The sequence below is a fragment of the Mus caroli genome, unplaced genomic scaffold (assembly GCF_978045245.1).
Source record: "Mus caroli unplaced genomic scaffold, Mus_caroli_1 scaffold_6, whole genome shotgun sequence".
Classification (NCBI taxonomy): domain Eukaryota; kingdom Metazoa; phylum Chordata; class Mammalia; order Rodentia; family Muridae; genus Mus; species Mus caroli.
In genome coordinates, this window is record NW_028227261.1 from 111,482,256 (window position 1) to 111,492,921 (window position 10,666).

A 10,666-nucleotide genomic window follows, 5' to 3' on the forward strand; every position below is an offset into this window, starting at 1 on the left:
GGCTCCAACCAAGGGCGTGGTTGATGGGCTAAGTCTGTACTTTTAGTAGTTGGGGAGCTGAGGCAGGAAGACTAATAGATGGAGATCAACCCAGGATACAAGACCTTTTCTGAAAAACAAAACCAGGTCGGTGAAGTGGCACATATCTTTAATTCTAGCCCCAAACAGTATCTCAATAAAATTTAAAAGCAATGTGGTGGTCCATGCTTTTAATGTCAGCACTTCGGAGGCAGGCAGCAACCTGTGACTTTTGAGTCAGCCTGATAAAAAAAAAAAAAAAAAAAAAAAAAGAGTTCCAGCCAGTCCAGCCAGAGCTATATAGTGAGACCCTGTCTCAAAACTAATTAGATAAAATTTTTTAAAGAGTAAAAGTAGCTGGGTATGGTGGTGTACATCCTAGATCCCAGTACTCCACAGGCTAAAGGTAAATTGAAAGTTTGAAGCCAGCTAATGCTGCATAACTAAACTCCAGTCTAAAAAAAAAAAAAAAAACCTAGCCCCACCTACCCCACCCCCTCTTCTTCTCTGGACCCCAGTTCTGAATCAGCACCCCAGCTCTTACTTCACCCTATTGCCCTCGCACTTTCTTGTAATCACGAAGGTTTTGCAGTTTCTCAGGCCTGGGAGTACACACTCCTTACTGTAGAATATAAATATTATCTGGGGAGGGAGAGCACTGAGGTTCATGCAAGTCAAGGACAACAGCAGAACACGCAGAAATGCAGTAGTGCCCAAGAGCAAGAAAATCAACCATGTGCTGTGACTTAAGGTCCTGTGTCCCAAAAGACAATCCATTGACTTTCATTATAGTCGAAAGACGGTTGGTTGGCTCTGGTTGATTCAATTCACCCTTCAGCTCCTACCCACACAGACTGACCTGAGAGATGTTTCTACAGATGGAGTTACTCTGAGAAACATCTCCCCAACCCCAACTCCATTTTTGTTTTAATATTTTTAAGTCAGGGCCTCTCAGCCGGGTAGTGGTGGCACATGCCTTTAATCCCAGCACTTGGGAGGCAGAGGCAGGTGGATTTCTGAGTTCGAGGCCAGCCTGGTCTACAGAGTGAGTTCCAGGACAGCCAGGACTACACAGAGAAACCCTGTCTCAAAAAACAAAAAAAGACAGGGCCTCTCTACATAGCCCTGGCTGTCCTGGAACTTACTATGTAGAGCACCTGCCTCTGCCTTCCAAGTGCTGGGATTAAAGCAGGTACCACATGTCCCCACCTCCTTAAGTATCAAGTACCACCCTTCCTTAGGAGGCCTGTCAAGATCACGTTCCAGACCTAACTTTCTTCCCTGTCACCTAGCATAGATTCCTAGGGCTGTTGGCTGTGCTTTTAGATAACATAGCTAGAGAGATGGCTCAGGCTAAGAGCATGTAATTTCTCTTCCAGAGAACACAGGTTGGATTCCTGGTAGCCATGTCAGGTGGTTCACAACAGCCTGTAACTATAGCTCAACACCTCTGTCCTCCAAGGGCACACACACACATACAACTTAAAATAAGCAATTCAAAATTTTAATAGTAACTTAAGAAGGATAAATAGTAACTTAAAACTGCTTCCCCAGGAGGATTAACATAGCCTTTTCCTCAGACTCGTATCTCAAGCTCTTAAGGTAGATGGTAGGGTGGGAAAAGGGTAGGAATGGGGATTTATAGGAGGAACTGCAATTTAGTCCCCAGAATCCAACCTACCAAAAAGACAATGGAAAGGAAGGGGGTAGTTAGGGAGACAGGGAAGGCAGACAGAAGATGGGTGTTGGAAATAGAGCATCTTAAACAGCCAATACCCAACTAGTTTGCCATGAGCCTTCCTTCCCATTCAACTATGTGTAGTAAGCAGATAAGACATAAATAGAAGATTTTACTCAACACACAAGAGAGAAAGGAAGGAAGGAAAGAAGGAAGGAAGAAAAGTGCCATGAGCAGACAGTGATTTGTTCATGGAACCATTCTGGAACTAGCCTGGTAGTAAGTAGATCAAGGTCCACAGGACCAGCCTCAGGAGCGAAGGAGTTGCTGAGAAACAATCAGTTCCAGCCACTCTCCAAAGAGGAGAAGGCAGAAGAAACAAAAAGAAGAGCTAACCCCTCCCCAAGGAAAGAGTCCACAGAGGCCAAAGCTCAAGATCCGGGAAACAAGAAAGCTAAAGGTCACAAGACTCCAACACTGAAGTCCCAAACTCCTCAAGGAAGGCTTCGCGGTTAGGGGGATGGATCCAGCTCAAACAGGTTTCTAAATACAGTGGAAGAGACCTGAAAAACAAGAACGATGATGGCTGAGAGTGAAAGACGTCAGAGTTCACATCCTTCCTTCCTCTGCTCCTCAGCTAGGTCTCAGCAGCACAGAACTCCAGCTCCCCCTCAGCCCAAGCCAGCACTCAGCTCACCCGGCAGCGTCCTCCTGTGGCAGCTGGCTGCGGGCCTCCCGCCAGAAAACACTGGCCTCATTCTTCCGCTCCAATCTTCTCAGAGTCTGAAGCAGGTAAAAGGAACCATCTCTATTGCCTGGAGCCCCACCCCAAGGTACAAAGACTGAGAACCTGATAGGGCCAGAGGCATCATTTTTAAAAGAAAAAAAACAGACTAAGAGAGAGGAAGTATCATCTCTACACACACACATGAAACCAGAACTAGATTATTTATAACCAACCTCTCCCAGAGGCCATTGCCTGCCTAGTACAAAGTGTTCAACTGGCCCTGGCCCTACAAAAACCATCCCCACATAGTCCAGATCTTTGTGTCTGAGGACATAGGGAGACCAGGGAGCTCTCAGAGCCTTGCAAACATACTGGTTTGTATATGCACACATGGTACCGCCTCGGTATATACAGTACAACCCTATCCCTTCCTCCTCTCTGGGAATACTGTCTTTACACTTCTGTCCAAGTACATAGCCTGTATTTGGACCTCCCATACACAGCCAATGTCATTCAAGTAAACGTACCTGGGCATATCTGCACACTGAGGAGGAAGTCACTTAAGGCTTTGGTATCCTGGCCACTGGCTACCCACTCCAGTCCACGACTGATCAGAGCAGCCACTCGAAGCTGTTTCAGTGCCACGTCAGACCTACACTTCTGCTCACAGTCGGAGCCTGCCCGCAGAGACCACCACCCAGGTCAGCAGGTACCTTCCCATCATCCCAGACACAGCCACCAAACCCCCAGTCCCCATTCTCCTCATGTCCTCCCTAATTTATTGTTTGTTTGTTTGTTTGTTTTTGAAGCAATGTCTCAAAACAAACAAACAAAAAACCCACATAGCCCTGGTTGACTCAGAATTCACTATGTAAATCAGGATGGCCTCAAACTCAGAGATCCCCTACTGGGAGTATTGGATTTAAAGGCATGTGCTAACCAGCATGCCTCCTCAAGTCTCCCAGGCTGGTGGATTGGGGTACAATGGAAAGGGAACCCACGCACAACACTTTCAAGAGTTAAGAAAAACTGACAATTTAAGTTAGAGTCAGGCACAGTGGCAAGCTCGTATATTGCCAGCACTTGGGAAGGAGGGGAAGGGGAACCCAAGGTCATCTTCTACTAAAATAGTAACCTTGAGGCCATCCCGGTCTTGTCCACGTGAGACCCAGTTAAAAAAAAAAAGGAAGAAGAAGAAGAAGAGGAAGAGGAAGAAGAAGAGGAAGAAGAAGAGGAAGAGGAAGAGGAAGAGGAAGAAGAAGAGGAAGAGGAAGAAGAAAAAAAATATGAAATCACCTTGCTCTTTGTCCTCAGGCAGGGTCCGAAAGAGCAGCTCAAGACATCTGAAGAAAGAAATATAGGGATAAAGAGCCAAGCTCAGAAATGAAGGTAGTCTCTAAGAATAAAGTAAACCAACCCAGTCCCAGTCGGAACGGAACATCATCCTCCGCACCTCCCCATCCTCTGCCTTCCTGGACTCACTGGCTAAATTCACTAAGTGCCTCTTTCTGAGCCTTTAGTTGTGACCAGGCCTGGCCCTGAAGCAGGTGGGTGGCAGAGACCCAGACTGGGCAACATGGCAGTTCTTTGGTTCTTTTTCTGGCATTTTCCCACAAGGAGGACATCTTGGGAAGCAGAGACGAGGTACGGTTGAGCAGCTCCTCACACACAGTCAAAGCGTCTAAGGCTCGGCCTGCCTGGATCAGTGCTGCTGCTGCCTCCAGACACAACTCTGGTATACAGGGACCTAGAGAGGAGGTGGGTGGGGAGAACTGGGGTGGGAGGAGGGTACAGTGTCTTGAAGTGGCATGAGTCACCATCCCTGAGCTCTTTACCCATGGCCCCAGTATCAAGCAGAGAGAACTGGTTCCCTAGCGAGACCAAGTAAGGGGCAGGGGTGAGCCCAACTCTCCCACCTCAGGGCCCAGAACCTTACGCACACACCTACCCTTGTCTCTGAGCCACCCAGCAACATTGCCAGCAGGTCCAGGTAATGTTCTGCAGCATCTTCTGCCCTGGAGAGTCAGTTAGTCTGTGAGCTTCAAGGGCCCTGGCTCCCCAAAAAGGTTCCAGTGAGAATATTCTCGTGGCTAATGGAGGGATGCCTGAGCTCTGAAGTGTAAAGTGGAGAGCAAGGTCTGAGAGCTCCAACCTTGGCTCAGTACAGATCTTATCCCATTTCAGGATGGATGGGGAAGGACACTTCCACATTTCAAAGCAAAGAGACTCCACTTCAGGTCCCGCTGTAAGGCAGGAGGCTAAGAGTGGAGACCTGTGTCTTGCCAATGCTTTATTCACAGGGATAAGCAGTCATACTAGAGAAAGATGGGGGCTGGGACATGGTTAGCTGTATAAAGTGCTTGTTATGCAGCCATGATGACCTGAGTTTACAGCTCCAGTACCTTTGTAAAAACCCAAGTACACTTGTTTTTTGTTTTTTGCTTGGTTGGTTGGTCTTTGGATTTTGGTTTTTCGAGACAGGGTTTCTCTCTGCAGCCGTGGCTGTCCTGTAAACCAGGCTGGCCTCCAACTCAGAGATCAGCCTGTCTCTTGTCTCCGAAGCACTGGGATTAAAGGTGTGCACCAGCACCACCACTAGTGGGCAGCAATACACTCTAATTAAAAAAAAAAAAAAGGTTGGTTTACTGTAACTGTCTTGTTTACTGACACTCCAGAAGAGGGCACCAAATCCCTTTACAGATGGTTGTAAGACACCATGTAGTTGATGGGAATTGAACTCAGGACCTCTGGAAGACTAATCAGTGCTCTCAACTGCTGAGCCATCTCTCCGGACCTAAGTAATACACATTTTTAAACACAACATTTGGGGTGAGGGAGGAGTCAGAGTCAGGCAAATCACAAGGTTTCAGGGGCCAGCCAGTCTAGCCAAAACTACAGCACTCCAGGTTCACCACAAGACCCTGTCTCAAAAAAATACAGTAGACAGCAGAAGAGGAAGACACCTAATGTTGACCTCTGGCTTCTACACACCCCAAAATAGCAGAATGGGAGGTTCCTCCTGCCCCACCCCCCCACACACACACCACATATGCCAAAAATATATAAAACTTTAGAGAGCAAGAAAGAACCACATGTCCAGTGAAAACATCAGAAGTGGGAAGAGGGGCTCGAGTGAGCAGGGGGTTCACCTCACCTCCCCGTCTGCAGGCATCGACTTGCTAGCAGGTGCTTGGCCTGGCTCTGTGTGCCACAATGAAGAGGAGAGGCTGGGTCAGGTTGTGGAAGTAGCGATTCTACTTCAATGAGACTTTTGAATGTTTCAGAACTATGGGTGGCACTCAAGGCCTAAAAAAGAACAGAAATAAAAATTTAAATCTTTGTGAACCACACCCATCTGTATGCTCCAGTCTTGACGAGTCACCACAACACGAGCACCCCAGCAGTCCTCCACACGGTGTCCCCACCTCAACCAGCAGCCCCAGACTCTCGAGCTCTGCTGCTCTGTCTCCTAGTTGCCTATATACTCTGGAAGCCTCCAGAAGCGGAAGGGCACAGGCTGTTCCCACTTTCAGGGCTTCAGTCAAGTACAACAGTGCTCTCTGTGGATTTCCCTGGGTGAACAGAAAGATAGGAGTCTCAGCTACCCTCACAAAGCATGACGCCCAAGGTTTCCCCCAATTCTTAGGGCTTTATCTGTACCATCTTACGGAGACAGGTCCCCAGCGCCGTGTACACCTGGACTAACACAGACGGCGGACACAGACCTGAGGCTGCTTCATGCAGGCTGCTCTGTGCATGGGGTAGGCTCCCTGTGATTAGCTCCTGGAAGCCTGGAGACAACCATGACACAGGCTTAGAAAGAAAACTCATAAGGCAGGAAGCATGATCGGAATCAAGAAGACAGACAATCTCCATGGAGGTATAGAGAGCATAAGACCAGAGGACCCCTTAGAGATAGAAGGCATGATTTGGATTGCTAGACCTTGGCGGCAGGCAAATGCAGTCAGAAGGACATCCCTCAAACTCTGGGCATCCTGCAGAATCAGTGGGGCGTGTGACTCCTCAGCTGGAGGACTCCAGGATTTTAGCAGTAGTAGCAGATCCTCAGAGGTCTCAGTCTGGAGAGAGAAGGACAGTCAAGAGGCTCTAGCCCTGAAAGCATCCCCTTTCTAGATGGTCTATTCCACCCGGTCTTTGAGCCCAACAGTCCTCCTGATCACTATTCCCCAATCGTGAGAGAAAGACACCCGTGGGGCAATGATAATGGGCAGGAAGAGAACTGCTCAAAGGTACTAGCCAGAGCTCCCTGTCACTCATATACCCAGGTGGACATGAGACAAGGAACACGCCTGGTTCCTATGAGAAGACGGAGGCTGGGAGGCGGCATTAGCACAATCCCAAGAGCTTCATCCTTACTTGGACTCTTTAAGCTATTTTAAACATCGCACCCAAGAAAATCCCCCAATGTGGCGCTACCAGAGCAAGGTCACTCAGAAAGTCTATTGGGCTTTTTAGGTTGGTTGGGGCTTTTGTTGTTATTTTAGTTGTGTGTGTGTGTTGGTTTGGTTTGTTTGTTGACAACCATGAGAGCAGCCTTCCCAGAATATAATGATGCTATAAACAGAGAATGGTGGTGCAGGCTTGTTATCCTAGTGACTCATATTCTAGATGCTGAAGCAAAAGGGCTGTAGGTTCAAAATCTTGAACCTTGGCTACAGAGTGAACTCAAGGCTAGACTAGACTGGACAACTTACGGTCCTATCTTCAAATAGAAAATAAAAAGAGTTGAGGACTGGGTGTGGTGGTCCACACCTATAAATCTCAGCACTGGAGAGGCTGTGCTAGAAGGAATGCAGTAAGTTTGCAGCCTGGGTACACAGTTAGAGCCTGTCTCCAAAACAAAGTGGGCAGCCTGGCATGGTGGTGCACACCTCTAATCCCAGCACTTAGGAGACAGAGGTTTGTGGGTCTTTGAAGCCATCCTGGTCTAAGGCTACAGAGTAAGACCTTGTCTCAAAAAAAAAAAAAAAAAAAAAAAAAAGTGTGTGTGTTGTAAAGTGGAAGTAGCCTAGAGAAATGGCTCAGTGGTTAAGAGCACTTATTCTTACAGAGGACCCAACATGTCAGTTCCTAGCATCTACATGATGGCTCCCAGTACAGTGTCTCTGTAACTCCAGTTCCAGGGGATCCAACCCCCTCTTCTGACTTCCATGGGTACCAGGCACAAACATATATACATACATATATTCAAGTCAAACACTCAAACACATAAAATTACATTAAAAAACAGGAAGATGGGCAGGAAGGGAAGATGTAGAGTGCTTGCTTAGCATGTCTGAAGCCCTAGGAGATTTGGGGGTGTGGGGAGGTATGTTCATCTTCATTTCCCCAGTTACCTGGCTGCCATTTAGGGTTTGTAACAGCAAGCTCAGGTCCTCCAGGCGGTCGGTACTCATCCAGAAGACAGCTTGAAGGCTGGCCAGGCAGTGTAAGGCAGGCAGCAGCTCCGGGGGAAGGGAGGAAGCAGAGAGGACAGAGTGCCACAGCTCCTTGAGTCCCTGCTGTGACTTGGGCTCCAGGTGATGCTGGGCCTCCAGCACTGTAAAGCATAAACACACACACATACACAGACACACCCATCTCTCATCCCCCCCATCCTCTCTGGGTTTTCCTCTCTGAAAGAGCCCAAAGACTACAATAATACCCCTGCCTAGTCTGAGGAACATACAGAGGTTTAGAAAAGAACATCTGTCTCCGTGGACAGATGTTCCTCTCACTCACCAGCCTCATCCCTAAATCCAAACTGAACCTACCAGGAGCAGAGGAGACCTTACCTCTTTCGAGGCCCCTTTGAAGATCCTGAGTAAGATCTTCAGTGAAAGCCTGGACTAGGCTAGCCCTCAGGATTATACAATTACAGAGGACAGTCAGCTCCAAGGGGAGAGCAGGGACAGCAGCAGGGAGTCCTGGAGCGACAGGATGCTGGTCTCATAGGCTGTCCCATGAAACTCAGCCCAAATGGTTTCCAACCCAGAGACCAACCCCACTCCAACCAAGGCTTCAAGAAGGAATTCAGTTTTTGCCCAGACAACTTTGGAAAGAGCAGGAAGTTCTATAAATCTCCTGAAAATCACCTCTTCAAATGTTCCTGTGTGTGTGTGTATGTGTGTGTATGTGTGTGAAAACAAGAAGGAATTAAGCTACTGAAAGACAATCCCACCCAGTCTCTTCTGGGCTTTAAGCAGGACTCCATAAACCCTAGAAAAATCACCTCAATCCTAGAACCTCGTAAAAGAAGCTGATCTTTGGATACTGGGGATTTGAGGGGGGTGAGGGGGGACCTTCTGGAAGGTCGTTCTTTTTTAAATATTTATTTATTATTATACATAAGTACACTGTAGCTGTCTTCAGACACACCAGAAGAGGGTGTCAGATCACATTATAGGTGGTTGTGAGCCACCATGTGGTTGCTGGGATTTGAACTCAGGACCTTCAGAAGAGCAGTCAGCTCTCTTACCAGCTGAGCCATCTCACCAGCTGGAAGGTCGTTCTTACCTTGTAGAGTGAGGAGGAGCTCCCTAAGCCCTTCCAGTGTATTCTGGGCCGATTGCTGTCGCCTGAGAGACGGACGAGAATCCCTGGAGAGTTGCTGAAATTATGTAGGGAGGCTTTAAGGATCAGTCTTTCTCCCTTGTAGCAGAGACAAGGGAGGGACACATATTCTTGTCACTTCTGTTTCTAAGGACGGAGGTCAAGCTCTGCTCCTTTCCCCTAGACTAGGGTGAGATCATTACAAAGCCGCTTTCTGACATCTTGAGGGTACAAGGTGAGAGTCCCAGCAACCACATTACCTTAGCCTGTTTAACAAGCTGGTCGTTCTTTTCCCTCCACAGGTCCAAGCTACTGGAAAATGTTTTGGGGAAGGCTGGAATGACCTGGCTGGACATTGTCGCCGAGGTAGATCACCGTTACCCAAAGGGGTCTTTTCATGGGTGGAGGCTGGTCCCACCGGTGTCTTCACCCTAACCGCAAGAAGATACTTCTGCACCCCACCGGACTCCCCTCGGGTCGCAGCCAGGCTTGCTCTCCGCGATCAGAAACCCACCTCTCGGTCCCTGCCACCGCCCACCGCGCCTGTGGTTGGCCAGGCTGCAACACTCTCGGCCGCGGTTGGTTGTCTTCAAGAGACAGTTCCGCGGGAAACTGAAAAGAAACCGGGAACAAGGAGGTGGGGAGGCAGGAGGCCAGCCACATGCCAGGGACGAACTGCTGGGTCTGCGGGGCCTCCGCGGGGGTCAGAGTGTTGAGGCTAGTTTAGGAGGAGTGGGTCTTGGCACCAGTCTCTGGCTGCGCTCTGCCTTAGAACCAACGGCAGTCCAGGTTTCCCCGCTCCGTGGCTGGAAGTCGGACCGCGCGGTGTTTGCTGGGAGTTGTAGTACTGTGGAGAACGTCCAAGAAAAGATTCCTCATCACCCATCCCTACCCCCACTCAACCCCCCCAACCCCGGAAGAAAATGTCTCCCGAAAGCTAAGGACAGGAGACTGAAGCCCTTGGTAATCTCATCCTTTCTCTTTGAGAAAAAAAAACAAAAACAAAAACAAAAAAAAAAAAAAAAAAAAAAAAAAAAAAAAAAAAAACAGAGAATCGGACATTCCTACGCAGAAAGGAAGGAGAAAAAAAGTACTTGACACTATGTATATGGTAGCAGCAACTCAAAACAATTCACAAAAGACATACAAGAGCCCCAAATAAAGCCGGGCGTGTTGGCGCTCGCCTTTAATCCCAGCACTTAGGAGACAGAGGCAGGCAGATTTCTGAGTTCGAGGCCAGCCTGGTCTACAAAGTGAGTTCCAGCACAACCAGGGCTACACAGAGACTAAACAGGGCTAAACAGAGACAGAGTTTGTCTAAATAAACAAACAAACAAAAAAGGAGAGCCTCAAAAAGCTTAGAAAACAAGAAAACCTTTACGGATTTAACAAGATTTGCTTTTGCTTTGTTGTTATCATTTTTGAAGGCTTGTTTTTATTTTATTTTTTTAATTATGTTTATGCGTCTGTTTGTGGGTAGGTACATGTGAGTGACTGCAGGTCAGACTGCATGCAGGACTGATGGGCAGAGATGCCCAATGCCCTGGATTTGAATTTTAGTCCTGAGCCACCTGACATGGGCACTGGGAACCAACCTTGAACACAGACCTGGCCTGCATGAGCACTAAGTATTCTTAAGAGGAGCCATCTGTACAGCTCGATGATATTTTTGAGAGTTTCATTGTGTAATC

General features: G+C 48.0%; 1 protein-coding gene across 3 annotated transcripts; it reads right to left on the reverse strand.

Annotated features, from left to right (window-relative positions):
* Positions 1–1,555: 1,555 nt before the first annotated feature.
* On the reverse strand, positions 1,556–9,758 carry Fancg (FA complementation group G). Of its 3 annotated transcripts, none has more exons than XR_003836403.2 (15): positions 9,490–9,758; positions 9,236–9,287; positions 8,940–9,033; positions 8,219–8,350; positions 7,781–7,983; positions 6,367–6,502; positions 6,084–6,214; positions 5,849–5,995; positions 5,578–5,729; positions 4,372–4,438; positions 3,906–4,195; positions 3,720–3,766; positions 2,951–3,100; positions 2,394–2,479; positions 1,556–2,259 (listed from the first exon to the last, which is right to left on the reverse strand). XR_003836403.2 is itself a non-coding variant. In XM_085839373.1 (15 exons), the coding sequence occupies exons 1-15, from the start codon at positions 9,636–9,638 to the stop codon at positions 2,151–2,153; spliced, it is 1,977 nt and encodes a 658-aa protein (XP_085695499.1). In that variant the 5' UTR covers positions 9,639–9,758; the 3' UTR covers positions 1,556–2,150. The 3 variants fall into 3 exon arrangements, 2 of the variants coding, with proteins under 2 accessions (XP_085695499.1, XP_021015579.1); XM_085839373.1 differs by having other exon boundaries at positions 2,394–2,511; XM_021159920.3 differs by having other exon boundaries at positions 2,394–2,511; positions 9,236–9,490.
* Positions 9,759–10,666: the final 908 nt, after the last annotated feature.

Bases quoted from the DNA above. Each gene is read 5' to 3' on its own strand.
- Fancg (XM_085839373.1), bottom strand. From the start codon at position 9,638: ATGTGGCTGGCCTCCTGCCTCCCCACCTCCTTGTTCCCGGTTTCTTTT. The intron at 7,984-8,218 runs GTAAGGTCTCCT...TATGCTTTACAG, and splicing joins TCAAAGGGGCCTCGAAAGAG to TGCTGGAGGCCCAGCATCAC. The intron at 5,730-5,848 runs GTGGGGACACCG...GTTCTTTTTTAG, and splicing joins GTCTGGGGCTGCTGGTTGAG to GCCTTGAGTGCCACCCATAG.